This window comes from Ursus maritimus, unplaced genomic scaffold (assembly GCF_017311325.1).
Source record: "Ursus maritimus isolate PB19 unplaced genomic scaffold, ASM1731132v1 scaffold_34, whole genome shotgun sequence".
Lineage (NCBI taxonomy): Eukaryota > Metazoa > Chordata > Mammalia > Carnivora > Ursidae > Ursus > Ursus maritimus.
Window position 1 is genome coordinate 7868135 of NW_024426008.1, and position 25432 is coordinate 7893566.

At 46.7% G+C, this 25432-nt stretch overlaps 1 protein-coding gene across 4 annotated transcripts in view; it reads left to right on the forward strand.

Moving 5' to 3' along the window:
- The window catches only part of TLE1 (TLE family member 1, transcriptional corepressor), an 84890-nt gene extending 60509 nt beyond the window's left edge, over positions 1–24381 (forward strand). For all 4 annotated transcript variants that reach the window (XM_040620211.1, XM_040620210.1, XM_040620212.1 and 1 more), the window contains 8 exons: positions 145–335; positions 1743–1819; positions 15200–15449; positions 17329–17576; positions 20713–20860; positions 22292–22442; positions 23584–23660; positions 23802–24381. In XM_040620211.1, the coding sequence (XP_040476145.1) occupies positions 145–335; positions 1743–1819; positions 15200–15449; positions 17329–17576; positions 20713–20860; positions 22292–22442; positions 23584–23660; positions 23802–23909 (1250 nt within the window). In that variant the 3' untranslated portion in view covers positions 23910–24381. The remainder of the gene's footprint in view (positions 1–144; positions 336–1742; positions 1820–15199; positions 15450–17328; positions 17577–20712; positions 20861–22291; positions 22443–23583; positions 23661–23801) is intronic.
- The last annotated feature ends 1051 nt before the right edge of the window (positions 24382–25432 follow it).

Here is a 25432-nt window from a genome sequence, read left to right on the forward strand (position 1 = left end):
CACACACACGCACGTACCCTTCCCAAGCTTTCCTCCTTGACCTCACCCCGCATGAATGGCACCAGAAGTGACTCTCGAACTGACGGTCAGGCTGGACCACAGCAGTCGTCTGAGTCATATCACGTGGCTTGTGCTTCCTTTCAGCGGCCGGCCTGAGGACGCCGCTGGCGGTGCCCGGCCCATACCCCGCCCCGTTCGGGATGGTGCCCCACGCCGGCATGAACGGCGAGCTGACCAGCCCCGGCGCTGCGTACGCCAGCCTGCACAACATGTCCCCACAGATGAGCGCGGCCGCCGCTGCCGCTGCCGTGGTGGCCTACGGGCGCTCCCCGATGGTAGGTGCCGCGGGCGCGCAGGTGCCGCGGGCGCGCAGGTGCCGCGGGCGGGCCAGGGTAGGAACCCACGCCTGCGGCACAGAGCCCCAGTGTCCCCCGCCCCACCCGCCGCCAACAGCTTGCAGCTTCATGAGGTTAGGGCGCGGCGCTTCTTGGTTTACTGTGTGGATGAAACAAGGCAGTGTTTAGGAGCTACTTTGGCGGTTCAGGGGACATCTGGTTTTCTTCCCCCAGGTAGTTTTTTTTTTTTTTTTTTTTTTTTTTTTGGAAGGCAATGGAATGACTCAAGTAGCTCACAGAAGCCTTTTCATTCATTTACTTGAGGGGTTTTTTTTCCCCCTCTTTAATTCTTAGGAAAAAATATTTGAGAAGCTGTAACTTTTTCTTTCCATGCCTATATTATTCTTTAAACCCAACAGAGTGACTCAGGTGTAAGCAGTGATCTTAGGGCAACAGGGAGAAGACAGAGGTGACTGAACCCTGCAGCAGGCCCATCTTGCCCAGCCTTTTACAACTATGTAAATAGCCTCCTTTTTGACCGACAAGATACAAAACTGTATGCAAATGGCAAAATTGACTGTAATCCTCGATTGCATCAGGGAAAGGAAACAGATGATAACCTGTAGCAAATAGAAGTCCCTATGTATTTCTCTTGGCTGTTGAGAATAGCTCATGTTCAGTTTTCTCCTCTTCGGATGGCATGACCGTTTGGGCAGTTTGGGCCGATAGTGAAGTTTGTGGGTTTTTCCCCTTAAGTTGCCCTAGTAAGAAAGGCTGTGCATTGGTGGGTAAGATAGTTTAAAGCAAAGTAGGCAGCTAAGGGACTAGATACGTTCATTAGGGTGCACAAAGTAGGGAATCCATGAATGTTTAGACCAGTGGTATGAAACTGGGGGCGATTTTGCCCCCCAGGGACATTTGGCAATATGTGGAGATACTTTTGATTGTCAGAAGTGGGGAGGGCTATTGGTATGTAGAGTTTAGAAGCCAGGGGTGGTGCTAAATATCCCAAGACAACAACCCCAAACAAGTCTCTGGCTCAAAACATTGGTAGTGCCAAGGTTGTGAAATCCTGACTCAGACAACATGCTGCCCTCTGTACTTTCTTGGGCAAGGCAGGACATCCTAAGTCCACAGGAAGTATTTACTATTGGAAGCTGGTTCTCGATGTACAAATAGACCACACTCCAACTGACTCTCCAGAAAGAAGCGTGGCCTGTTGTATTTATAGGTGGTTATATTACTTCTTGCGTTGCAGTTTTTCTTTTGAAAAATGTTAGCACATGTACTGTTCCTGTTTATGTTGCTTTGGAGATACAGGAGTTTCTAGTGAAAAGTGTTTATAGATGTTCTCAGAGTGCCTACTCTGCATAAACTGAGTCTTCAGTGTCTTATTTTTGTTTCCAGGTTGGGTTTGATCCCCCCCCTCACATGCGCGTACCTACCATCCCTCCAAACCTGGCAGGAATCCCTGGGGGGAAACCGTAAGTACCTGTAACTCTTCAGTTTTGTTTTAAGGCAATTACTTAGTCATGGCTATTAGCAGACTAGAATTCCAAAGGGAGCACAGGCTTGGACGTTTCCAAGGAGATTTCTAGTGTCTTTTCCTGAGGAGTGTTAACACTTTCTATAAATAGGCACCTTGTAGGTGTCATGCCTCCGTCTTCTCACTATGGGTGATCTCATGCATTTAGTTATTTCTGGAGAGAAACTGTTGTAAACGGGGGCCAGGAGGGAGGCAAGAACTGGGGGTGGTTGGCCCTCCCTGCTTGACCCTTCAGAAAGCCGTTCTGCTTTGCCTTTGGTCAGAGGGTAGTTGCTGGAGGTTTTCAACAGGACTGTGCTGTGGGCAGTAGTAAGCTGTCACGAGCTCTTGAAATCTCCGAAATTTGAAACATGTCGTCCCTTTACCCGGCTCAGTGCTACCTTTTCCTTATTTTGGTGGAAACTAGAGTGTACAGAGGGTAGTTGTGGCATCTGTTGGATCCCAGCATTGGAGGTGCCCCCCTCCCCCAATAAAGTTTGGTGTGTGCCTTACTCTGAGAGGTCCAGAATTACAAAACGCAGAGTGGCTTTGTGGGAAAGCATGAAAAATAGATTAAAGGGGCAAAAGAGCATGCAGAATTGGAGAAACCTCGTTGGTTATTCTTCCAGGGTGACTTAAAATCACTTGCTTTCCGTATGTTAGTAATTAGAAATGAGATTTTGAAGAATTCCTAAAGTCCTTAATTTTCATACAAAGTAAAATTGAAATATGGAGGGGGGTCTGTCTAACTTCGCAACACATACTCTGCTCTTCCATAGGACCTTTTACAATTTTGATTTTTGCACATAGCACTTGTCATAGGCCTTCAGTTTATTTTTCTTAGGCTCTCTACCTTTGCGTGGTTGCTCTTAGGTGTTAGTTACGCACCTGCTACGTGTGGCATATTACATCATGCTAAGTGGTCCATTCAACTACCTGGTCATCTTTGTGTGATTTGGATTGGGGCCTTTCTTCAAGTAAACCAGCAGCATGAGGAAAAGTGGAATTCCTTACTCCATTACCTGCTTTTTGGAAAGCAGAGTCCCATGGCTCTGCTTTACGTGCATTATAATATCTGTTTCATGGTAATTTGATTCATGATGAAATGAAACTTTTTCTAGACTGAGAACTGGTAGAGATGTTAAGAATTTGCAGTGACAGCTAGACTCAGGCAAGAGCAGGATTAAGGGGTGGGACAGTGGTGCAAATGCTTGCTTACCTGGCAGATCCCTTCTGATGGAATAACCATGAACTGCTATGTTGCGTATTTTCTTGGGTCTGCCCCTCTGCATCCAGCCTGGGATTCCCCCGGGCACTTAGTGGGTATTTCTTATCTGTGGTCTCTGGCAGTGTAGCTCTTGTGTGTCCTACAGACTGGTGAGTGGATAAAGGGCAAATGAGTAATGTGATGAGAGGAGATAATTAATAGTAACTGATGAATCTTCAAGGAAATAATAAGCAAATAATGCCAAGCTCAACTGACCATTAGGGAAAGCCAGTTTCAAGAGTCGGAGGTGTGGGTGTGTGTCTGGCAGCCAAGACCCCACCCTGAATGTGAGGCCGATGGGGTAGGGTGGGAAGAGCTATGAGCTCTTCTGATGGTCTTGAAGGTTAGTGTGCAGAGGACCATTAGCTCAGACCTAGCTCCTTACAGGTGTGTGTGTGTGTGTGTGTGTGTGTGTGTGTGTGTGAATAATGCAGTTAGACACAAAGTTGAAGCCTTCTCTGAGTGATAGCACTGGTGTCATGCTTATTAGTGCCAAAATATTCATGCCCTTGGCTTGTGATCACCTTGGATTTCTTTGGGTTCACAGCTACGTTAAGCTAGAACACGACGTGCTCAGGGACAATGACAGTGGGCGGGGCAGCAAAGTTGTGAGAGTCACTTATGAGGGTGAGTCTCTGGATCAGAGTGGTTACTGCTCTCCAAAACAATGAAAATATATTTTTTAGGATTCTCTTTTTTATTTTTTTATTTTTATTTTTTTTAAAGATTTTATTTATTTATTTGACAGAGATAGAGACAGCCAGCGAGAGAGGGAACACAAGCAGGGGGAGCGGGAGAGGAAGAAGCAGGCTCATAGCAGAGGAGCCTGATGTGGGGCTCGATCCCATAACGCCGGGATCACGCCCTGAGCCGAAGGCAGATGCTTAAACGCTGTGCCACCCAGGCGCCCCAGGATTCTCTTTTAAGTTTGAGGGGAGCCATGTAATGTGAGAAGGATCGAGTTGATATCAGAGGGGAAAAATGGAGTTCACCATTGTCTCTGGGATCTGGGCTATACATCTTACTCCCTTTGTTTTACTCCATTCATTAGTAGGAGGGGGCTTCCTGTCCTCATTGTTGAGTAAAGTAATACTCCCTGGGGCAGTGCTTCTCAAAGCTTCTATGATGACCAGTTTTTTTCCAACATAACCAAGACTGGTACTCTTAGACAAATACAGATGAATAGGGGAAGAAGGATACCCAATATAAGTGCCACTTTGTTTTTTTTTAAAGATTTTATGTATTTATTTGAGAGAGAGAGCAGAGTGAGAGATGAGTGGGGGGTGGGGGGTAACGGGAGAGGGAGAAGCGGACCACCCACTGTGCAGGGAGCCTGACTAGGGCCTCCGATCCCAGGACCCTGAGATCATGACCTGAGCCAAAGCACACACTTAGCCAACTGAGCTACCCAGGCTCCCCAGTCCCAGTTTTTTATTACAAGAGTCAGCCGTCATGCGTTGACTCTGCCGAGTTGCTGTATAACCGTTTCCAACACTTCCTTTCCCTGAGCGAGCTGATCTCCGTGCAGATGGTAGCAAATGTTTGCAGACCACACTTTGAACAGCTTTGGTCTGAGGCACTTAAGAGAAATGGTGACAAACCAACAGGGCCAGGGTAAGGGTGAGCGAGGTGTGGCGAAGGTTTGCGAATGTCATCCTCTAACAAATACCAATCAAAATAATATTTGGGTAGGGCGATGGGTGGTTACTCACGGACATGTGGGCGAGAACTGTGTGTCAGGCTTTGTGCTAGATGCTGGGCAAGCTCCGGGAACGAGGATGTTCATCTTCCCCGTCCTTAGGGGCCTGCTGATGTGGAAACGTTAGAGGGACAAGTGCCGCGGTACGTTGGTGAGGTGCTGTGAAGGCAGAGCAGTGGGTGCTAGGCAAACATGTAAAGAGTGATGATGGTGAGGATGGGAAGGGCTTCCTCGGGGTGAGGAGGAGACCCCGAAAGCTAAGCATGTACAAGAGGAACAAGCCCACAGAGCAGAGTGGGCAGAAAAGATGCACCATTGCAGGTAGAGGGGACAGTGTGCCACATGGTCCGAGCACATGGGAGCTTGAGGGATTCCTGTGCAGATGGGTGAGTTCCTCCGAGCGGCAGAGCCAGGAGAGTTCCAGTGGGGCTGGGGGGGCCTTGAAAGTGCCTCTCCTATAAATGCTCGTCTGTGGTTCTAGTCTCCCGTGATTGTCTCACCACGTGGCTGTGTGCCTCTGCCTGAGCATGTCTGGTGACGGGGCCTTGCTGGTGCCTGGAGCAAGCCGCTTTCCCTGGCTGTGTGAAAACTGTTCCAGCCCCCGAGCTGAGGTCTGTCTCCCTGGTACCTTTATCCATCAATCCTGGTTCTTTCCTACCCCTTGAGACCACACAGCGCACCATTCATCCATCATCCCCATGACAGCTCTTCAGATATTTGGAGACTGCCGCCTCGCCACGAGGCTCTTCTTCTGGCTGAATATGTTCATTGCTCAGCCCTGTCTTGTGGGATGTGATTTCAGGTTCCCACACCATCTGCTCAGTGAAATCTAACGGTCACCTCCCTCTTGCCCTCTCCCACTGATTTCATTGAAACCTGCTGCGTAGGCATAGGGGACCCTATTGGAAGCTCTCAGCCTAGTGATGGAGAGACCACATTAATCACATAATCACAAAATTGAATGCATAGTTATAATCAAGAGAAGGGCTATGACCAAGAGAAACGCTATTCTGTAAAAGCATGTGACAGGCTTCAAGGAATAAGTGTTTTCTGAGCTGCTTTAATCCCATAGGGGAAGAAGAAAGAGCATGTGCAAGGGCCCTGTGGCCTTACATTGTTGGGGTTTTTTTGTTTTTGTCAAAGTGGAATAGAGAAGATGACTATTGTTGCCACTATTCTGTACTTGGTGTTAAAGTGACGTAAGATCTCAGGAGGGTTTCCCAACCAACCTGGTCGTTTTCCTTGTCTCCACCCCCCCCCCACACCTGTCTCTCTTAACTTCTCTATATTTGTTAAAGGCATCATCCTCATTCTCTCTGACATCTGGGCGTGAACTTTAGCCTGTGATTTTTCCTTGTTTAAGTCACATTCTACCAGTCTTCTTCATTGTTAAAATCCTCACTTAATTCCTACTCACTTTTGTCAGTAAGGTCTTAGGTAAGTTTTCCCCTTTATAAAGTGCTTACCTGATTAGGTTCCTTTCTTGCTCAGAGATCTTCAGCACTTGCACATAAACTCGTGATGGGGCATTCAAGGCCCCTCTGGTACTGTTACCCCTGCCTGCTTTTCTAGCCCTATGTCATGTGTTCTTTGCATCTTGTGCATGGGCTGAAAGAGAACCTTCCATTTGCTGAAAGCCTTTCCTCCGCCTATCTGGAGCAATGTCCCTTCTCACCAGTCTTACCTCTTTCTGTGGGAATACTTTCTGTCCTTCAAAGACCACTTCCATTGCCGCCTTAACATTAAGCCTTCACTGATGCCTTGCCAAATGTGATCCCTCCCCAGGGGCACCCTGTAACATCTTGTGACACTTTGCACGCTTTGGCCTTGAGTTACCATCATGTGTGCATGTCATATTCCTACTGCTTCTTCCCTACAAGAATTGAAACTCCTGAAGTCCCCCTGTCCCCTTGAGCACAGACACCCAGTAGACAAATACGTGGTGCATTGAGTAGGTGGGAGACGAGTCCGGGATTGCGTAAGACTGTGACTCATCCTTTCCAAAGGAGACTCGCAGTTTGCATTTTAGAGTGCAACACTGCTGATTTATAAGAGGTGACCCCGACTGTGTTTTCAACCCTCGAGGCGAGATTTAATTCGTATTGTTTGGTCAGCTTCACTTGAACTCACTTTCAGTTTTAGGAAATGTGTTCCCCTGATTTTCATGGAGATCCCCGGTAAAAGAAATTCTGAAGTTTAGTTAGGTCAACATCTCTTTGCTGTGCTTCTCACTGCCCTTCCCCAAGACCGCGTTCTGGCCCCGAAGTATCACTTTCCCTTCCATCCATGCCTGGCGGCTGTGCCCTACCTGCCTCGTGTAGTAGCACCTAGAGGTCAGTAATAACTCAGACTAATAATAGTTTGGCTTAAGATCCTGCTTCGTTCCAGGTTCCTTCACCCTGTGTTTTAACGCTAGACATGTAATTGAGAAATCTTACACCCACTCGTTTAGTGTTTAAATAAATCTTTAAAGTACCTTTTTGGAGTTGGAGCCTAAAGAGAAAAGAAAATCTTAACTACGTATGGGGTAAAATTGCCTCTTAGGAAAACATGTTATGCAGCAGTGAAGAGAGGCCATCCTGGCTTCCAGCCGAGGAGACGTTTCCATGGCCAGCCCCCTCCCCCTCCCCCACCCCATTTCCAGTCCTGATCTTGCTTCTGGTTCCTCTGTTGACCATGCCTAGAATCCACAGCTGGCTTATTTAGTGGATTTGAAAATTAATTCAGCCCTCTTTTCACTGGTTATGATATTTCAGTGTTTTTTGGTCTATTAAATGCCAAAAGTAACATGCTTGTTTTATGCCTCATTATCACATTTGGGTTTGGGTTTAATTTCTGTTTTTCTACTCTTTGATCTTCTGGGAATGTGTAGCTAATTTCTCCAGATTATATTGACATGGGAGTCCCTTTCTTTTGATGGGGGTTATGTGTCACTACTAGGGAGTTGGCCTCCCCGCACATCTTTCTCTCCCTCTTCCCCTTCTCAGAAATGCCTTTCAGTTTATTAGATGTGAAGTGTGTTTTGTTTCTTTCTTGCTCACATAACGCTTGTTTGCCTGTAGTGGTTGTTTCCTTTGCTAGAATTTTCAAGTTGAGCTTTGAAAAGGCTGTATTTTAAACTTTTCTTTGTCTTACTTTTCATCCAGGAATCTCTTGGTTTGAATCTTTGTCCTGCATGGGAGCCTTGTTGCTGCCCAGCACATTTACAAGTTTTCAGACTTTTTTTTTTTTTAAGATTTTATTTTGATTTCTTTTAAAGATTTTTTTTTAAGGATCTTATTTATTTATTTGACAGAGAAAGAGAGGGTACAAGCAGGGGGAGCGGCAGGGAGAGGGAGAAGCAGGCTCCCCACTGAGCAGAGAGCCCGATGTGGGGCTCGATCCCAGCACCCTGGGATCATGACCTGAGCGGAAGACAAATGCTTAACTGACTGAGCCACCCAGGCGTCCACACGTTTTCAAACATTTAGTTGGTAGAGGAAGTAGGGCCTGGAGTTCAGAATCATAAATGCTAACTTCGCTAGAGAACCTCCTAGATTTTCAACTAGACCATCTTCCGTTTTCTCTGGAGACTTTCCTGGGGTAATTTTCTTTTTCAAGTCCATTTTAAGAGGTTCTGCATTTGCCTTTTCAAAAAATGAGAATAGTTGTACGTTAAAGTCATAAATAAGGAAACACACAGAGTCTCCCCATCTTAATGCTTTAAGTTCTCACCTTATAATTTAATTGTTACTAAAGCCCTCTATTCATGTAGATATGCTGTCTTCCAAATAGGGTAGCAATTGTGCCCTGACCTGCATATTTGCTGTTTGGGAGGATGTCGGGATGCCAAACTGGAAAAGTCCTGTGTTTAATAGATGCTGTGGGTTAGATATGCAGACCTTAAGAAATGTTAAAGGTAAAGCTTGTTATATCGGGAGTGAAGGAGATTTTACCATAAAAAGATGAATTGTATTCCCAAGGCCCTATTTTCTTTTCCAGAAATCTTAGAAATAATATGGCTCTGATTCCCTTGTGACTTCACATCGCAGTCCCCCTGCCACCACCTTCATTATACTAGTTCTTGAGGCTAAGAGTATCATCCACAATCATAAATTACATTATTCTCATCTACCTTCGGATGACCCAGATGCCCCAGCCCTCAAATCCTCCGGGGCCAGGACTGTGTAATGAAGTGCCCTGATGACATTGACAGGAAGGTTTCTCTTGTGTAGGTCACATGTCTCCATCCCGACGGGCACGCGTTATCCCTCTCGAGGGGCTAATGTCCAAGGTAGTGCCAGTGTGAAGCTAGGGTGAAGATTAAGAGCTCTCCTTTTGTGGCGGGCCTACCCAGGATGCTCTGAACTTGAATCATGGCCCTTCCACTTACTAGCCCGGTGGGCCAGTGACCCTCTCCTGTGCTGCTGCTTCTCCTCTCCAAGTAATAAGGGATAGTGAGCTACGTCCCGTGACACTAGAACTAGAGGTCGGATCTCTGTTGGGCATCATGCTTTTCTTCCTATGCAACTTCATTTACACCACTCCTCATCAGTCATGTTTATTGGGTAAGTTTTCTCAGGGCATGTTGTAAATATAGGGAAACGAGGCACAAGTAAGGTACATATGGCCCCCACAGCTTATTAGTGATTAGCTGAACCTCTAATCTGTGTCTCCTCCTTTTTTTTTTTTTTTTTACTCTATGGTATGCTTTTCAGCTGCCAGGCACAGGATTGTGTTTTTTGCCTGTGACCTGTGGCAGCTTCTGGAAGGGTCTCGCATCCACTGGGCTCTGCTGACTTGGGGAAGGGCCATGGATTTCCTTCCATCACTGTGGTTGCTTTCACTGCCTTTTGTTTTGTCCACATCGGCTCTCTAGAGACCACTTTCCCCCCTCGGGAATGTTGGTACCGTCTCTTAGTGACATTTGGTAAGACGACTGGAAATTTCTCAGGGAAAGTTGGCCGGCAAGACCCAGGTGGTTGGAGGACCCTCCACTTTCTTGTAGCTTACTCTCCTTGCCAGAGTGACCTTTGTGCCTCAATTTATAAGTGAGTAGGGTAGTGATGAATGAATTGGGGTGTTGAGATAGAGCGCCAGCTGTATGCTGACTAGTGAAGTCAGCCCACCTGTCCCTGAAGAACTCTGGAGTGGGGACAACAACGAACGAGAAGTGTAAACACATGCCGCAGACCACAGTGTGATATGTGCCGTAGCCGAGATTTGCAGGAAGAGCCAGGACCCTGGAAAAGAATCCTCCCGCCTGGGGAGGTTGTGGCAGACTGAGGAGGAGAGCAAGTGACGAGCACTGAGGAGGGAGGCGGTGCTATTCTCGGCCGGAGGGAACAGTTTGTGCACAACTCGGAGACGTGACAGCGTGCGGTATTTTAGGGGACTGGCCCGTCGTCCCACGTGGCAGGGAGTTTCGGATACAGGACGGTCACACGAACTGAGGCCCAGCCACAATACATCGTGAAGGGCTTGGCGAGCTCCGAACAGCGCGTGAGGGTTTCTGACATGATTGGATTTTTGATACCTGTTAAGACAGCACGAGATTCCCCGTCGAGAGTGCCAAGTCCACAGGCCACGGGGTCTTGGCCACAGCCATTATCTCCGGGGACCGTGGTTCTTCATCACTGTTTACTGGATCCTGCCGCTGCCCTTCCCATCTATTTCCAGCAAACCAATGACTCTGTAAACACCTGTTTTCCTTTGGCCGCAGAACACAGCATAGTTTTATTAGCAGCAGTCGGTCTGCTCGGAAAAAAACACCTTGCTTCTCCAAAGTGCAGTCTTGTTTTCCAGCCTGCCACTGTCCCTGAGAGGCTTCCCGGTGGGGACTCCTTCCTTCAGGTTCCTTCAGCTCTGCTGTGTGCCCAATAACGGAAGCGGCCTCAGCTCCGAACGAGTTTGACTTCATTCTGTTTTTACATCTGTGCTGTCCAGGGGGCTTTATTCTTTTCAATTCTCCAACCAGATTTCGGAATTAGGTCCTGATCAGCAGGTGCTTGTGCGGAAAGCTGGGTTCGGGTGGGAGCTCAGTTCTCTGAGGCTTTCTTGGGCACAGGTGGGGTGGCTGGCGTGGTGTAGCCCCTAGTGAGTGTGCCAGGAACTCATTCTTTCTGCCTCACGGTGTGCCACGGTCCTAGCTACACGTCCTCTTCTCTTTGCCAAGCGCTCTCTCTCCACTCTCGTCCTTCAGGATCTTTGGATTTCCTGATTTTCTTTGCCTCATCATTGCCATGTGCTTTCCTGACTCCCACCCCACATCTTCCTCCCTTCCTGCATTCCTGGCCCTTATGTTGTCCACTGGTTGATAAAAGAGCCCTTGCTTGAGCATACCCTCACTCTCCTCTTTTTGTTTTTTTGTTTTTTTTTTAAGATTTTATTTATTTATTTGACAGAGACAGCCAGCGAGAGAGGGAACACAAGCAGGGGGAGTGGGAGAGGTAGAAGCAGGCTTCCAGTGGAGGACCCTGATGCGGGGCTCAATCCCAGAACACCAGGATCACGCCCCGAGCCGAAGGCAGACGCTTAACGACTGCGCCACCCAGGCACCCCGCACTCTCCTCTTCTTAAGCCATGGGTGTTTGATAATGATGCTCCCGTTTTCTGAAGGCCCTGCAGGTGTGGAGCACGGTGTTCAATGGTTTTGCAGCTCTTTTCACCCTTAGAGCAACCCCTGCATCCCTTCTGCTTGGTTATATTTCTATCTTATGGATCAAGAACAGACACATTATAGGCTGCAGGTAGTCAGACCAGGAAGGATGGGCCCAGTAAGGCCAGCGAGCCAGGCATCTCCTGTACATTTAACTCGAGTCTGGGCTCTCGACTTGGCTGTGGACAAACAAATAAATCTCAGCTTTTAAAATTGAGATAGACACACAGAAAAGTACATGAATCATGTGTGTGTAGCTAAGTGACTTCACCAAGAGCACTGAAGAAGCCCCTCTTGTGTCCTCTCCAGTAGCTGAGGGGAACCACCCCTCTGGCTTAACATCGCGGGTGAATTCTGCCCGTGTTTGAAATTCTATAAATCTAATCATTCCATATGCATTCCTTGGTGGCTGGCCTCTTTCTGAATTCAGGCTTGGGAGATATTTATAAATCCTCACTATGTGTTTATAAATTCCCCTTCCTGGTTGATTTTACTTTTCCTGGCTCTTCAATAAGTAGAGAATCGAAGTTTCCTTCTGGGATGTCTTTAACGTCGTCATGATATGCCATCAGCGCGGCCTTTTCTCAACGATACACTTGTGCTTCCTGTAGGTGGGTAACTAATTCCAGACTCTCTTATGCTCCCCTGGTTTTTCCTTGCAGTTGATCCCTCTTTGAAACCCATCCGCCCTTTGTGTCGTTCTGGTTTGTTCATTTGATTAGGCTCTCCAGCCCCGCGGGCGGCACCAGCTTCCTGTGAGGCCCCTTGTGACTGATGTATTAACATCCATGTGCGTTTCCCCTGGGACCCAGAAATGTTCCCAGCTCTGGCAGCAGTTCACTGCTCTGTGAATCAATTTTAAATTGCCTCAGTGTGATGATCACAGACCTCCTGTGTGGTTTAAAGAAGAAGACACCTGGGAGAGAAGTGGGTGTCTTCCAAAAATGCGTGTACAGCTCTTTGTTTGCGCTTTGTGCTTCTGGTTTAATCTGGAACATCTAACTCCGTAACAAGAGGGGTTCCTGTTGAAGCAAGGTAAAATTTTCTTCCCCTAAAAATCCAGAATTGCTGAAAGGGTGCTTGATAGAAAGCTTGCCTCCCTGGAGGCGGCAGGCTTGACTATGGCAGACAGAGAAACGAGCCGTCACGTGCGCCATTATTCTCAAAGCACAGGAAGCTTTAAGAGGCAAGTTCTGTCCCCATGTCAACCACTGTTCTAACCAAATATGTTCCGTTTGATCGTTTCATCAAAACACTCTGGTCAATTCCCCAGCTTTACCTTGTTCGTTTGGCCTTTTCAGACCCAGCTCAGGGTGCCCGATACCTGGGTCACATGATTGCTACTGGACCTTGGAGAATTCTTCTGGAACATGAATAGAGTTAGACTGCAGTTCTTGTGGTCCCATCTTCAAGGGCAACACAATGCTGTTTGAGTCCAACTCCAAATACCCCATAATAAATGGCACAGGTTCCATTAACTCCAATGCGAATGTATTAGAATAATCATGTGGGCTTGATGTGTTACCAAGGACACAAAAGGATTAAAAATAGGGGAGTTAGTGGCTTGTTTGATGTAAGGGCTTTGAGCTATATTTGTTTTGTATATTTATTTTCTAACACACTCTGTAGGGTTCCCATTATGTGTGCTCAACTACTCAAATTAAGAGTAATGTTAAGGATTTGGTCCAGCTGTATTAGTTATTGGAACCAGTTTGTCAGGAAATAACATACATCTAAGATCGGGTCATTTGGTTGAGAGAAGGGGAAGTTCTTTCTCAAGCCTTCATGTATTTGATATTTTGCTTCCATAGAGTGAAAATAATAGCGTATATTTTCTTCTCAAGTTTAGGGAAGTACGTGGGGTTTATGTGCGAGCAGGTTGGAAACCTGATGCCCTGTATCAGTTTTCAATTTTGTGCATGCTAAGTTATTTTGCAAAATTTGAGTTAGCATTGGAATGAAAATTTGAGTTCTGTGTTAATACCCATGGTCTTTAGATCTGTAAATGGCCTGCAAGGTGCCAATGACAACTTCCAGAAAGGGCCCAGATTTATCCCAGAGGGTCACGGAAAGGAGGAAACTCTACATCCTTCATTTGTTATGTATGCAGGCCTATAGAAAAGGCTTCATATTGAGCTTCTAGAATGCCTAGTGATGTTTCAGATAAGAAGAAAGTGAAAGCAGTCGTCTTCAAAGTCCCCTGTGCATAATTCATCCTTTTGGATCTTGGGGGTGGATATTAGCACTTGTATCTTCCACCCTCTAAAGTATCTTTTCTTTGTGCATGTTTTATAATGTTTGTGATCTATTAGTGCTTGGAGTTTAAGTCATTAGATCATAAAGCGTAAAATAGGCTTTAAGATTTTGGGGTGGAAGCAAGAATGTCCTAGGATTAGGTTTGTTCTTACTGAACAGGGGAGGAAAACAATAGCTTAAAGCAACATTAAAAGTTTATTTCTCTCTCCCATAAAAGATACCTGCTGTCAGCAGCCCAGGGCAGGTATCACAGCCCCGTAGTGTCATCCTATCTTTGTATTCTGCTTCCTTCAGCAAGTGATTTCCATCTTCAGAGTCACCTTGTGGCCCCCACAGGCTGGTGCAGCTCTCGTCACCTTGCTCATAGTTAAGGCAGTAGGAAGGAGTAAGAAAAGAGGGCAGGCAGGAACCCTGATGCTCCCCCCTTTTAAAATTCCTTTTTTTTTTTTTTTTTAAGATTTTATTTATTTATTTGACAGAGACAGCCAGCGAGAGAGGGAACACAAGCAGGGGGAGTGGGAGAGGAAGAAGCAGGCTCATAGCGGAGGAGCCTGATGCGGGGATCGATCCCAGAATGCCGGGATCACGTCCTGAGCCGAAGGCAGATGCTTAACGACTGCGCCACCCAGGCGCCCCTAAAATTCCTTTTCTTTTAATAAATAAACTTTATTTTTTAGAGCAGTTGGAGGTTCATAGCAAAATTGAGCCAAAAGTACAGAGACCTTCTGTATCCCCCGGGGCCCCTTTCTCTGAAGTTATGAGCTTAGTGCCACCCAGCAGCACATGTATGTTGAGCCGTGTACATCTCAGTGGTGAGACGTGGCGAAGCTGGGGAGAGTAGCCAGGAGTAGCTTTGCTGCCTTAGGTAAAACTGGGGTTCGCGGCCAAGGGAGACAGGGAGATTGTCGAGGGGAAAACTTGAAATCCATCATCAAGCTATTTGATGTAAGAGGATCTTTTATTATTGTCTCTTGATTATGCAAAAGAGTAAATTCAAGCCTGGAACTGGTGCATTTAGAAAACTGTTTTTGTTTGTCAGTGTTGAAATACACTGTTTACTGTGTGAAATTATTACGAGTTCTTAAGGGCTTCATCTGAAGCATAAAAAAATAATCATTTAAAATTATGCTAAGAAATCATACAATTATACAAGGTACATGGAAGGAGGTATTTTATGTTAATTTGGAAGCACAGTTAGCATTTTATATGGGATTTGAAGAATACTTTATGGAATGGTTAGGCACAATTGAAAAATCGTTAAATATTTAAAAAATATAGTTCAATATACCTGTCTTTTGGTACACCCTAGACTTCCGTTATTACGTATTTTAAATTTGCTCCTTCGGTAAATACTTGAGCTTCTGCCAATTTCAAGAGAATCCTAAAGAGACTCGTCCCTTCTTTGTCTTCCTCACGGATGCTGTTGAGGTGATGACCAACTGCTTTATGATAAGTGTTTTCTCTGTCTCCTCTCCAAAAGTGCATACTCCTTCCACGTTACTGCAGACGGTCAGATGCAGCCTGTCCCTTTCCCCCCCGACGCCCTCATCGGACCCGGAATCCCCCGGCACGCGCGCCAGATCAACACCCTGAACCACGGGGAGGTGGTGTGCGCCGTGACCATCAGCAACCCCACGAGACACGTGTACACGGGCGGGAAGGGCTGCGTCAAGGTCTGGGACATCAGCCACCCCGGCAACAAGAGCCCCGTCTCTCAGCTCGACTGTCTGGTGAGCGAACGTGAACTGGCACACGAGGGTAACGTCTCCCTGGAGACTCAACGAGGAAATGGCTGTTTGGGCCTGGGTTTTATTCCCATTATGAGGAAATGGAAGCCCTTTCTGTTTCCTGTGTTAGCTATTTAGCTCCCCCACCCCTCTCCCTGAAATGCGAAGGTTTCATTTGTTGCTCTTTCGGTGGTTAAATCCCAGAGTTGATGGATTTCTTTTAAAAAATATTCTACAGTAGTTTACAGAAGCTGTCCTTGTTTGAATGTGTATTCAAAAGGGGGTTTCCCATTTAATGGATGAAAGCACAGCGAGGCCTGGACTCTGAGCCCTGCAATCCACTCAACTTTTAATTTCCCTGCAGCCTTCGGATAAATATTGAATAGTAAACATTTGATAATGTGGCATAAAAAAGTATTCTGAACAGGGTCTGTGTTTTCAGGGAGAACCTGGGAGGGCTGGCTGGGTTTTATTACCTTGACTTCAGGGAAGGTTAATGGATCACACTGCAAGAACACGGGGCGGCCGCCAACGGAACAGGAATGGTGAGAACGCTTTCCCGGAGCACCCTAATCCCGGGCTCCCGGAGTAGGAGAATACCGGTTTGCATTTTTCAGGATCATAGAACGTGTTGGGACATGTTCCGATCTCTATAAACTGTGACCCCGGAATTTACAGCCCACATACCACTGGCCTTAAGCAGAATCAGGGCCACCCTGCCCCTGATACGGGGCCTGCCTGCACTTTGCCGTGGTGGGTGGTGCGGCTTACCCACCGCCTGCCTAGCCGCCACCGAGGATTCCGGAGCCAGAGGTTTCAAAAAGAACAGCAGTGTTTTTGAGATACAAAAGCCTTTTTTTGAGTAGTTATTGATTTACTTTTTAATCAGATAACTTAAAAAAATCTCCATTAATGAAATTTCAACATGTTCCAGCATAGGCTGACATTCTTTACTTGTAGGAGTATTTTGTGATAATAGCCCATGGTCAAAGCATAGCGAAAACTTCAGTGCTATCTATTTGGGTTGAAGGATAGCAGTTATTTTTTTCAGGGAAGGGAGGGTCATTTTAGATCCCACCTTCCTTCTTTTTTTTTTTTTTTTAAGAGGTGGAGGTAGGGGCAGAGGGTGAGGGAAGGGGAGAGAGAACATCTTCAGCAGGCTCCACACCCAGCACGGGGCCTGATGCAGGGCTCGATCCCAGGACCCTGATCTCACGACCTGAGCAGAAATCAAGAGTCGGACACTTAACTGACTGAGCCACCAAGGTGCCCCTCCCACCTTCCTTTTTTAGTATGTGCTGGTTTTGATAGGTGCCCTCTTTTACCAGTGTCTTTGGACTGAGAGGATTGAACATGGCAGCAGCCGTGTTCCCCCTCAAGGGAGCAGCTCCGTTAAAGTCCTGATAAGGATCCACGTGGCTAATGAAGAGTCAGCACAAGCCTTAGGTAGAGATTTAAGAGTAGTGAAAACCAGAACATGGGCAGCAGGTCTGCACTTTCCAAACAGTAAATAAGGGAGGGGTAATGAGGTCAGAGATGTGTAAACTAGCTTTGAAAAGTGGTTTCTTCACAGAGAAGTACTTGTGCACCTTCCTCGCATCCACTGATCACCTGGGTTCTCTCTACTCATCCGGAAACTGGATGTCAGGAAAAGTTCCATCGAAGTGTTTGCACGTGCCCAAGCGGGGCTCTGTTTGTTTTGTTGACTATTTCCAAGGGGAAAGTTACAGTTGGATCCCAGTCTTCGCTACAGATCTCTTGCTTTGCTGGTGTCCACGATATACCACTGTTTCAAGTCAAAAACCGAGATCGCAGTGAGAGAGTATGGTATTGTTTCTGCTTGGTCATGCATCGTAGCAATTGAATTATGTTTATTTCACAGAACAGGGATAACTACATCCGTTCCTGCAAATTGCTCCCTGATGGTTGTACCCTCATTGTGGGAGGAGAGGCCAGTACTCTGTCCATCTGGGACCTGGCGGCTCCGACCCCACGCATCAAGGCAGAGCTGACGTCCTCGGCCCCCGCCTGCTACGCCCTGGCCATCAGCCCCGACTCCAAGGTCTGCTTCTCGTGCTGCAGTGACGGTAACATCGCCGTCTGGGACCTGCACAACCAGACGCTGGTGAGGTGAGCAGATGTGGTTTTCTGGGGTGGGGGTTCCCTCCTTGGGTACCTGGGCCTGAAGGCCTCCTGTCCCCTCTGCTTCTCGGGCTGCACCCAGGCTGTCAGCCCATGTGAAGAGCCTCCTGTGTGCTGGCTTGGAGCTCTAGGTGTTGGGAGTGTGAAGACAAAACTGTGACAGTGCCCTCTGGGGAGCTCACAGCCTTGCTGCCATGCTCGGTGTCCCCACACTTTCTGTTTACCTCCCCAACATCCCCATTCTTCAGCCACTTACAGATGCCAGACTTGTTCAAAAAATATTCCTGACTTTTGCCAAGGGGCAGCATACATACCACGGATTACATGGCGGTACAGAGGGTCCTTAATACTAGGTGTTTTTGGCTTTGGCTAGAACCTTGTTTGTGCAAACAGGAGCCAAGTGATAAAGGATAACAGAAAATTAACAAAAGGACATCAGAAGAGTAGATTCCACAGGCTCCTGGGTGGCTCAGCTGGCTAAGCATCTGCTTTCGGCTCAGGTCATGATCCCAGGTCCTAGGATTGAGCCCCCATGGTGGGCTCCCTGCTCACTGGGGAGTCTGCTTCTCCCTCTGCCTGTACCTGCTGCTCACCCTGCTTGGGAGCACGCACTCTCTCTCTGTCAAATAAATAAATATTAAAAAAAGAGAGAGAGAGAGATTCCATGAACTTCACCCACAAAATGATTTTAAAATATACATGTTTCTCAATTACTAAAGCAGTGCTGTCCAGGGGTCATTCCACCCAGGAATCTGTCCTCTTAACTGTGGTGACAGCTGCAATCCTGCCACCTCTGCGTCTCTCCTTGGGTCTGGCCAGCTCCTTCCCTCCACTGAAGTCCGGGTTCACACCAGAGATGTTACAGAAAAGTCTTTACAAAGGGAAGCACTAGTTAGACATTCCAGGTAAACCTGGCATGTGTTCCGCTTTTTTGTTCCATATTTTCTCTTTGCTCAGAAATGCTCTTTGTTTATGGCATGGTGTTGGACTGGTGGATTATTTAGCAGGGCTCCTCTGATGCTTTGGGTCCATGTGCCAGAGCGAAGGGATGGACTTTAGAAGTCATGATAGCAGCTTAGTCTCCCTCCAAACCTCCTCCATAGGAATCCGGTGTCACCGAGCCGCGCTCTGTTCCTGCGTGTAAGTGACGTTGTGGCTGTTATTTTTCTCTTGCCATGCGCTGGGCAGCTCAGAATGAGTAGAATGGACACACGTAGCTGGAGCTGACAGCCCCTTCAAATTTTTAGCCTAGCTAGTGTTTGCTGTTTTATTTTTTTGATTTCTTCTTTAAAAACTCAATAAATAGCACTTTCAAACTTTTAATGCTAAGGCTTTTCAAATAGTAATCCATTTAATCCTTATAACATCTGCACTGCTATTATCCCAATTTTCCAGGCAAGGAACCTGAGGCACAGAAAGGTTAAGTCTGCTTGCCTGGCTCACACAGTCGGGTGTGGGGGAGAGAAGATGGGGTGCAGGCATGCTGTTCTCATGTCTGTGCTCTGAACCCCTGCTCTGTGTCGGCCCCCGGGAGTAAACACCTGCTGGATATAATGGGGTCATGCTTTATGGATGTCTTGCTCGGTTTGAGTTGGCCACATGAGTCTAATGGCTACTCTGTGTGAGAGGGTGGCCTGGAGTCCGCTGAGTCTCTTAGTGTCTGCCGAGACCCAGCACGGTCTGAAGCTGCCTTCTGGGAGCCTGAGAGTAGCACCAAGATTTGTGGGCGGAGGGTTGGAGGAGCACCCACTAGGCGCCTGAGGTCCGTGGAGAAAGGCGTTTGTAGTCAAGGAGTAAAAGTATTTCCTGAGTTCTAGAGAAGGCAGAGGGTGAAATGCAGATTGGTCTTTGGGTTTCCAGAGCAGTTTGAGGGGAGGAATAGCAGAACTTTCAGAAGATGTATCTGGGACTTCAGTGGTCCTGCATGACCTGTGGGGGTCTTGGAGGAAAGTGGGGCTGGTTGGGGTACATACGCATGGGACAGGGTGGGGACGGTCGGGTGTGCACGGAGAGAGGACTAAGCTGTTCCTTCAGAACAGCTTTTGGGGGCACGGTTTTTGAAGTGATCATTCTTATCTTGTCTCAGAATTCGTGGCAACTGGTGCTTTTGTCTTGTCTTCCACACTCTTTAAATTCTAAGCTCAGTTTATATATAAGTGGGAACAGTGAGGTGAGGGGAACCTAGAGGAAGGACAGACATAGAAACTTTGGGTGTTGAAATTCCCAAGCCACTCTGATGCATCCCACCTGGTTCACCGTAGTGATTGGGCCTGTTCTGGTCACGTCCCCGCTGGCTCCCTCTTGCATGCAAAACCGGGTCCGGATCCACAGATCACCAACCCCACGGTGGCTCACCGTGGCCTCTCCCCCAGCACACCCCCCCCACCCTTTGGCTCTGCATATCCCTGTTGGGTGATTGTTCTTGGTAGTGTTTTTTGACGGAAGCACAAGACTTCCCTTTAAGAGAACAACCTTGCACTCAGCTTCAAAGCAGAGTCCCTGCTGAGGTGCCCGTGGGTCAGGTTATCAATTAGCTTTGTCTCATGCTGGCCCCTGAGTCAGGAGGCCAGCATGACCCTTTGTCTCTGGGAGTCCAGATTTCCTAATGCAGGGCTCTTTCTAATACAGAAAGCAAGGTTGAGTAACTATGTGAGCTCATGCTTTGTTGTCATGAAGGGCATTGCTGTGAAAAAGTAAGTGCTTCTGGACCCCGAGCTCGTAATGTAGTGATGCAGGCCTACATCTTTCTTTACCGAATACACTCGGGAGTCCGTGTGTTTGTCCTTTTTTTTTTTTTTTTTTTCTTTAACACTCAAACACTTTTCCAGACCTGGGAGGAATTTTCCCTTCCAGACGGATTTGTAAGAAGAGCCATAAGAGCGTATTTAAGTTCTCCCGTGTGATGACCTAAAATGGCATTCCACGTCTTTAGTACTTGGACCTCGAAAAAAGCTAAGGAAAATCTGCAGGTGCTGCCTCCTGCTCAGGGGAGGGTTAGTGTGATGTTGCACATCGGCACTCTGAAGAGATGACACACACACACCGAGTCCAAAACCAACAACACAACAGTGTTTACCTTGAGCTCTGGCAGGAAATCAGTATTCAATCTGGTTTGTTTTATCAGGCAATTCCAGGGCCACACAGACGGGGCCAGCTGTATTGACATTTCTAACGACGGCACCAAGCTCTGGACGGGCGGCCTGGACAACACGGTCAGGTCCTGGGACCTGCGCGAGGGGCGGCAGCTGCAGCAGCACGACTTCACCTCACAGGTGACGGGCTCCCCACCCCCACCCAGGAGTCCGACGTGGTCCGTGTGTGGTGTCCTTCTCCCTCCCTCACACCCCACTGTAGTAAGAACAAGACAGACCAGCCTTAACTTTGAGACACCGATTTAAAACAAACAGAAACCCCCACGGACACACAAGCAATGTCCCCGAAATGCTTAGAGTGGCTTCTAAAACCCTGTCGGTTAAGACCTGTTAGTTTCATGTATGTACGAGTTCACCGAAGGAACTCATTCAGTAAAGAACCGACAGTCTGACCTTTTGTAACACATTCCCACCGTCCAGTGTGGGGGTGAGAGATGATTAGTTGATTCACATATAAAGAGAGCTTGAAAAACAGGCAGAGTTACCATGAGGAGTCGAGAAAAATCACAACAGCTCTGACAGTTAATTCATTTCCCTTGCATCGGGGAGCTTAAAAAATTGGGGCGGCATCTCCGCGGAAGCCCATTTTATTATTCATCCCTGGGAGAATGGACTCGTGGCTGACTCGACTGATGGAGGTTAGAAATGGTATGAAACGGCCACTCTGTGGGCTGTGGAGCTCAGTGAGACGTGGAGCCTCTGAATCCAGACTTGTTTTGGGAAAGACGGTGCCATTTTAAGTGTCTTCTGTGGGTGGAATTGTCCTTTTGATCATTCCTTGTGTACAGCTGTGCATATTACTCAATTTCATGTCCCCGTTAATCTCCTGTGGGGTTCTTTATAGTCTTCCTCAGTCCAGCCCTTTTCCCAGTACGAGTTAGGGTACTGTTTTCAAGGTCTGTCTTTAAAAAAAAAAAAAAAAAAATTCTTACGGAAAATTTCAAATACACACGAGTGCAGAGAATGTCTTAGCATATATGGACGTACAGAGGAGTGTCCACTAAACCCCACTTGCCCGTCACCCAGCTTTGCGGTTGCGAACCCACAGCTTGTCCCCTGTATCATCCCTGCCCCCGAACACTGGATTCTTTTAAGTAAATCGTATCATTTCATCACAAGCATCTCAGTTAGTATCTGCAAAAGACAAAGCCCACAATAAAACACATACACACAGATGTCGTTATTATGAAGAATAATTTCTTAGGGCACCTGGCTGGCTCAGTCAGTAGAACACGCAGCTCTTGATCTCGGGGTCATGAGTTCGAGGCCCACATTGGGGGTAGAGATGACTTAAAGAAGTAAACTTAAAAAATTATTAAGATAATGTCGTCACATGTGATGTACATATTCCAGACTTTCTGATTGTTTCCATAGAGGTGTTCAACACTCGGCTGGTCTGCATTGGGTGTCATGTCCTGTGGACTCTACTGCAGTGTGGAGTTTGCTGATGACATCCCCCTCTTCTTGCTGTTTTACCCCCGTTTCTTGTTGTCATTTCACTTCTCAGTTTATTGGGCAAAATCACTGGCGAGCCTCTCCTGCTTCTTACAGATATTCTCCCTCGGATACTGCCCGACCGGGGAGTGGCTGGCTGTGGGCATGGAGAGTAGCAATGTGGAAGTTCTTCACGTAAATAAGCCTGACAAGTACCAGCTGCACCTCCATGAGAGCTGCGTGCTATCTCTAAAATTTGCTTATTGTGGTGAGTGGAGCTGAAAGGAAACTGGAGGGCGCCAATGGCCTCAATGGAAAATACTTCCAAAAAAAAAAAAAATACAGTAGAGATCCTGTCTGGAAAAAACGTTCTCTGAGCAGCTGGATGCAGTAATTCTATTGTCTTAGTATGTCCCTCAGAGCATAGTGATGTCCGTTTCAGCCTGTTTTCCTAATGTGAGAAAAGTCAGCAGGGGATGCAGTTGCCTAATACAAGGTTTTGATACAGGTTTTTGTTTTTGTTTTTGTTTTTTTTAGCAGGTTAGTCTGGGGCAGAGGTGGAAGGCAATTAGTTACCATTCTGAAGGGGGACAGGATTTATAGAAGCTTGGGGCAGCCACATTTTAAATCCTTACGGACTGAGCAGGATAGGACTCAGCTTGCCCCACACTGTTACACTCTGCGGTGAAGACGAAGAGAGAGGAAGTTCACGTGGAGTCAAATACTTATTCTCGGGACGGATGGAGGGATGAGTAGCTGTTAGTCACTGAGCACATTCTGTGTCCCATAGTTCATGTCTGGCATTTTACTTAAGTTCATCATGTAATCCTTCCTAGTCTTATTTCATCATGAGGAAACAGGCTAAGAGGACAGCAGCTTCATCGATTCACTATTTGAGGACCCGCTGTGTGCTGGTGTGATGCTGTCCGAAGTGTATACGGTGGCTCGTGGGGCTGACACGGTCCCTGCCACTGCTTAAACAAAACCCAAGACCACAGATGGTTCACAGTGGAGCCCTGATTTAAAACCTGCTCTCTCTACTCCCATCCTAGCCCAAGCTCTTGGCCATGATAGTTCATGATTAGAAATGCTCTGGGGGCGCCTGGGTGGCTCAGATGGTTGAGCGTCTGCCTTCGGCTCAGGTCATGATCTCCAGGTCCTGGGATCGAGCCCCATGTCGGGCGCCCAGCTCAGCAGGGAGCCTGGTTCTCCCTCTCCCTCTCCCTCTCCACCTGCTTGTGCTCTCTCTGTCTCTGTCTCTCTCTCAAATGAGTAAATAAAATCTTTAAAAAAAAAAAAAGAAAAGAAAAGAAATGCGCTGAGTATGATGAAGTCCAGGTTGCCAGGTTGCTTACAGTATAGGAGGAATTTTAATCTTGTTCACCTCCATGTTCCTTTGCTAACTCTAGGTAAATGGTTTGTGAGTACTGGCAAAGACAACCTCCTCAATGCTTGGCGGACCCCCTATGGAGCCAGTATATTCCAGGTAAGTCAGTGTCCTTCCCTAGAATGACCGTTTGATCGGGGCATTCACCATGACTCCAGAAGTGGAGGTGCCTCCGGAAGGAGCAGGGCCCCTGAGCATCTCCGTTCACATTAAACCTGCGCCCATTGTTTTCTCTTCCAGTCCAAAGAGTCCTCGTCTGTGCTCAGCTGTGACATCTCTGTGGATGATAAGTACATAGTCACTGGCTCAGGGGACAAGAAGGCTACGGTCTATGAAGTCATCTACTGAAAGCATGATGTGGTTTAACGTTTATAGTTGAATCGGGCCAAAATGTTTTGAATCTGTAGAAATAGAAAAATTGTAACTTTAAAAGGAAAAAAAAAAACCAAACATGAAAACCTGTTTCCAAACCTTGACACAAAACTACTTTGAGTCTACAAAGAGGAGGCGACGAGTCCCATCAGCTGAAGGTCACCTATCTACCTAGACCAAACGGAGCACCGAGGCAGAGTGGACAGAGGGGCCGAGGGGTGAGGCAGAGCCTGTTCTTTCCTGTCTGTGTGATCTGCCAAGATTACCTTCCTGTTCCTTGCAGTCCCCCTCACGTTCTGTGCTTGGTAGGGCAGTGGTGTCTCCAATGAACTTGTTTCCTGGTTTTGCATCTTGTGAAATGTTTTTTTGTATTTTTGTTGAAGGTTAAACATTTGTATAAATTGTAAATATATTTGGTTTATTACAGTAAAGGCTTTAGTACCAATAAGTGGTTTTCCTTTTCCTTCTTTGTTGTTTTTATCAAAGCTTTGGGATCGTTTGTGTGGGTTTTATAAGCAAAGTCCACACATTTGCAGAGGAAGTTTAAACATGCACTTTTGAATTTGCAGATAGATTTGGTTGTGGACTCGCACTGCACTAGAACCTAGTCCACACTTCTGAGTTACTGCGGACTCAAGACTAGGAATAGTCAGAACTCGAAGGTTTATTAAGGACACTCTTATTTGGGAAGCTAAAGTAACTTCATGAAGATTCATGTTTTTTTAAAGATACTCTTGTGATTGGAGGTCCCAAATTGAAGCTCTGCTTTTTCTTGGTGACTCGCTGGGAGACAGACCATTCTCTTCTCGAAGATAGTCCAGCATCTTCAAATCATTATTGTCTCCCTTGGCAAGCATCACATCTCAAGACATGTGGGTGACTTGTGTTTAGTGTTAAGACTGATGATGTTCACAAAGCTGTGGGATTCATTAACCTGTAAAGGAAAGGTGGGCTGCCAGCTGGTTTTGTCTCGTTAATATTTAATCTGTCATATGGGTCGACCTGAACCAGTCACGCCCAGCACTGAGGCCCGTTCTTCTCATTAAGGCTTTCCCTGCAGCTTCTAGCCATTGCGATCTCTCATTAGTCTGGTCTTCCTCTTGGTGGACCAGCTTTTATTAATTTGATTAGATGAAACCCGTAACCCTAGGCTTTAATAAGTTGACCGTGCATGTTTCCTCCTGAAAAGACTATACGACTCATTTCTTTGTATATCTATTATTTACTGTTATATTTTAGAAAAGAATGGTTAATATTTTTAAACCAGGTTTCCTGGCTATTTAAAAATAGCACCTAAGGAATTTTTAATATTCTTGTTTTCTTAGGATCCAGCAAGTTGTTGGCAGTTTGTCTTAATATTTTTCATTTGTTATCCAGACCTTCTCGTTTTTATACATTTAACATTATTTTGTTTGCTTTTTGCCAAAATAATATTTGTTTATGCAGAGAGTTTGTTAAATATTTTCTCTTCTCATTAAGTGAACAGCAAAGCCCTAATT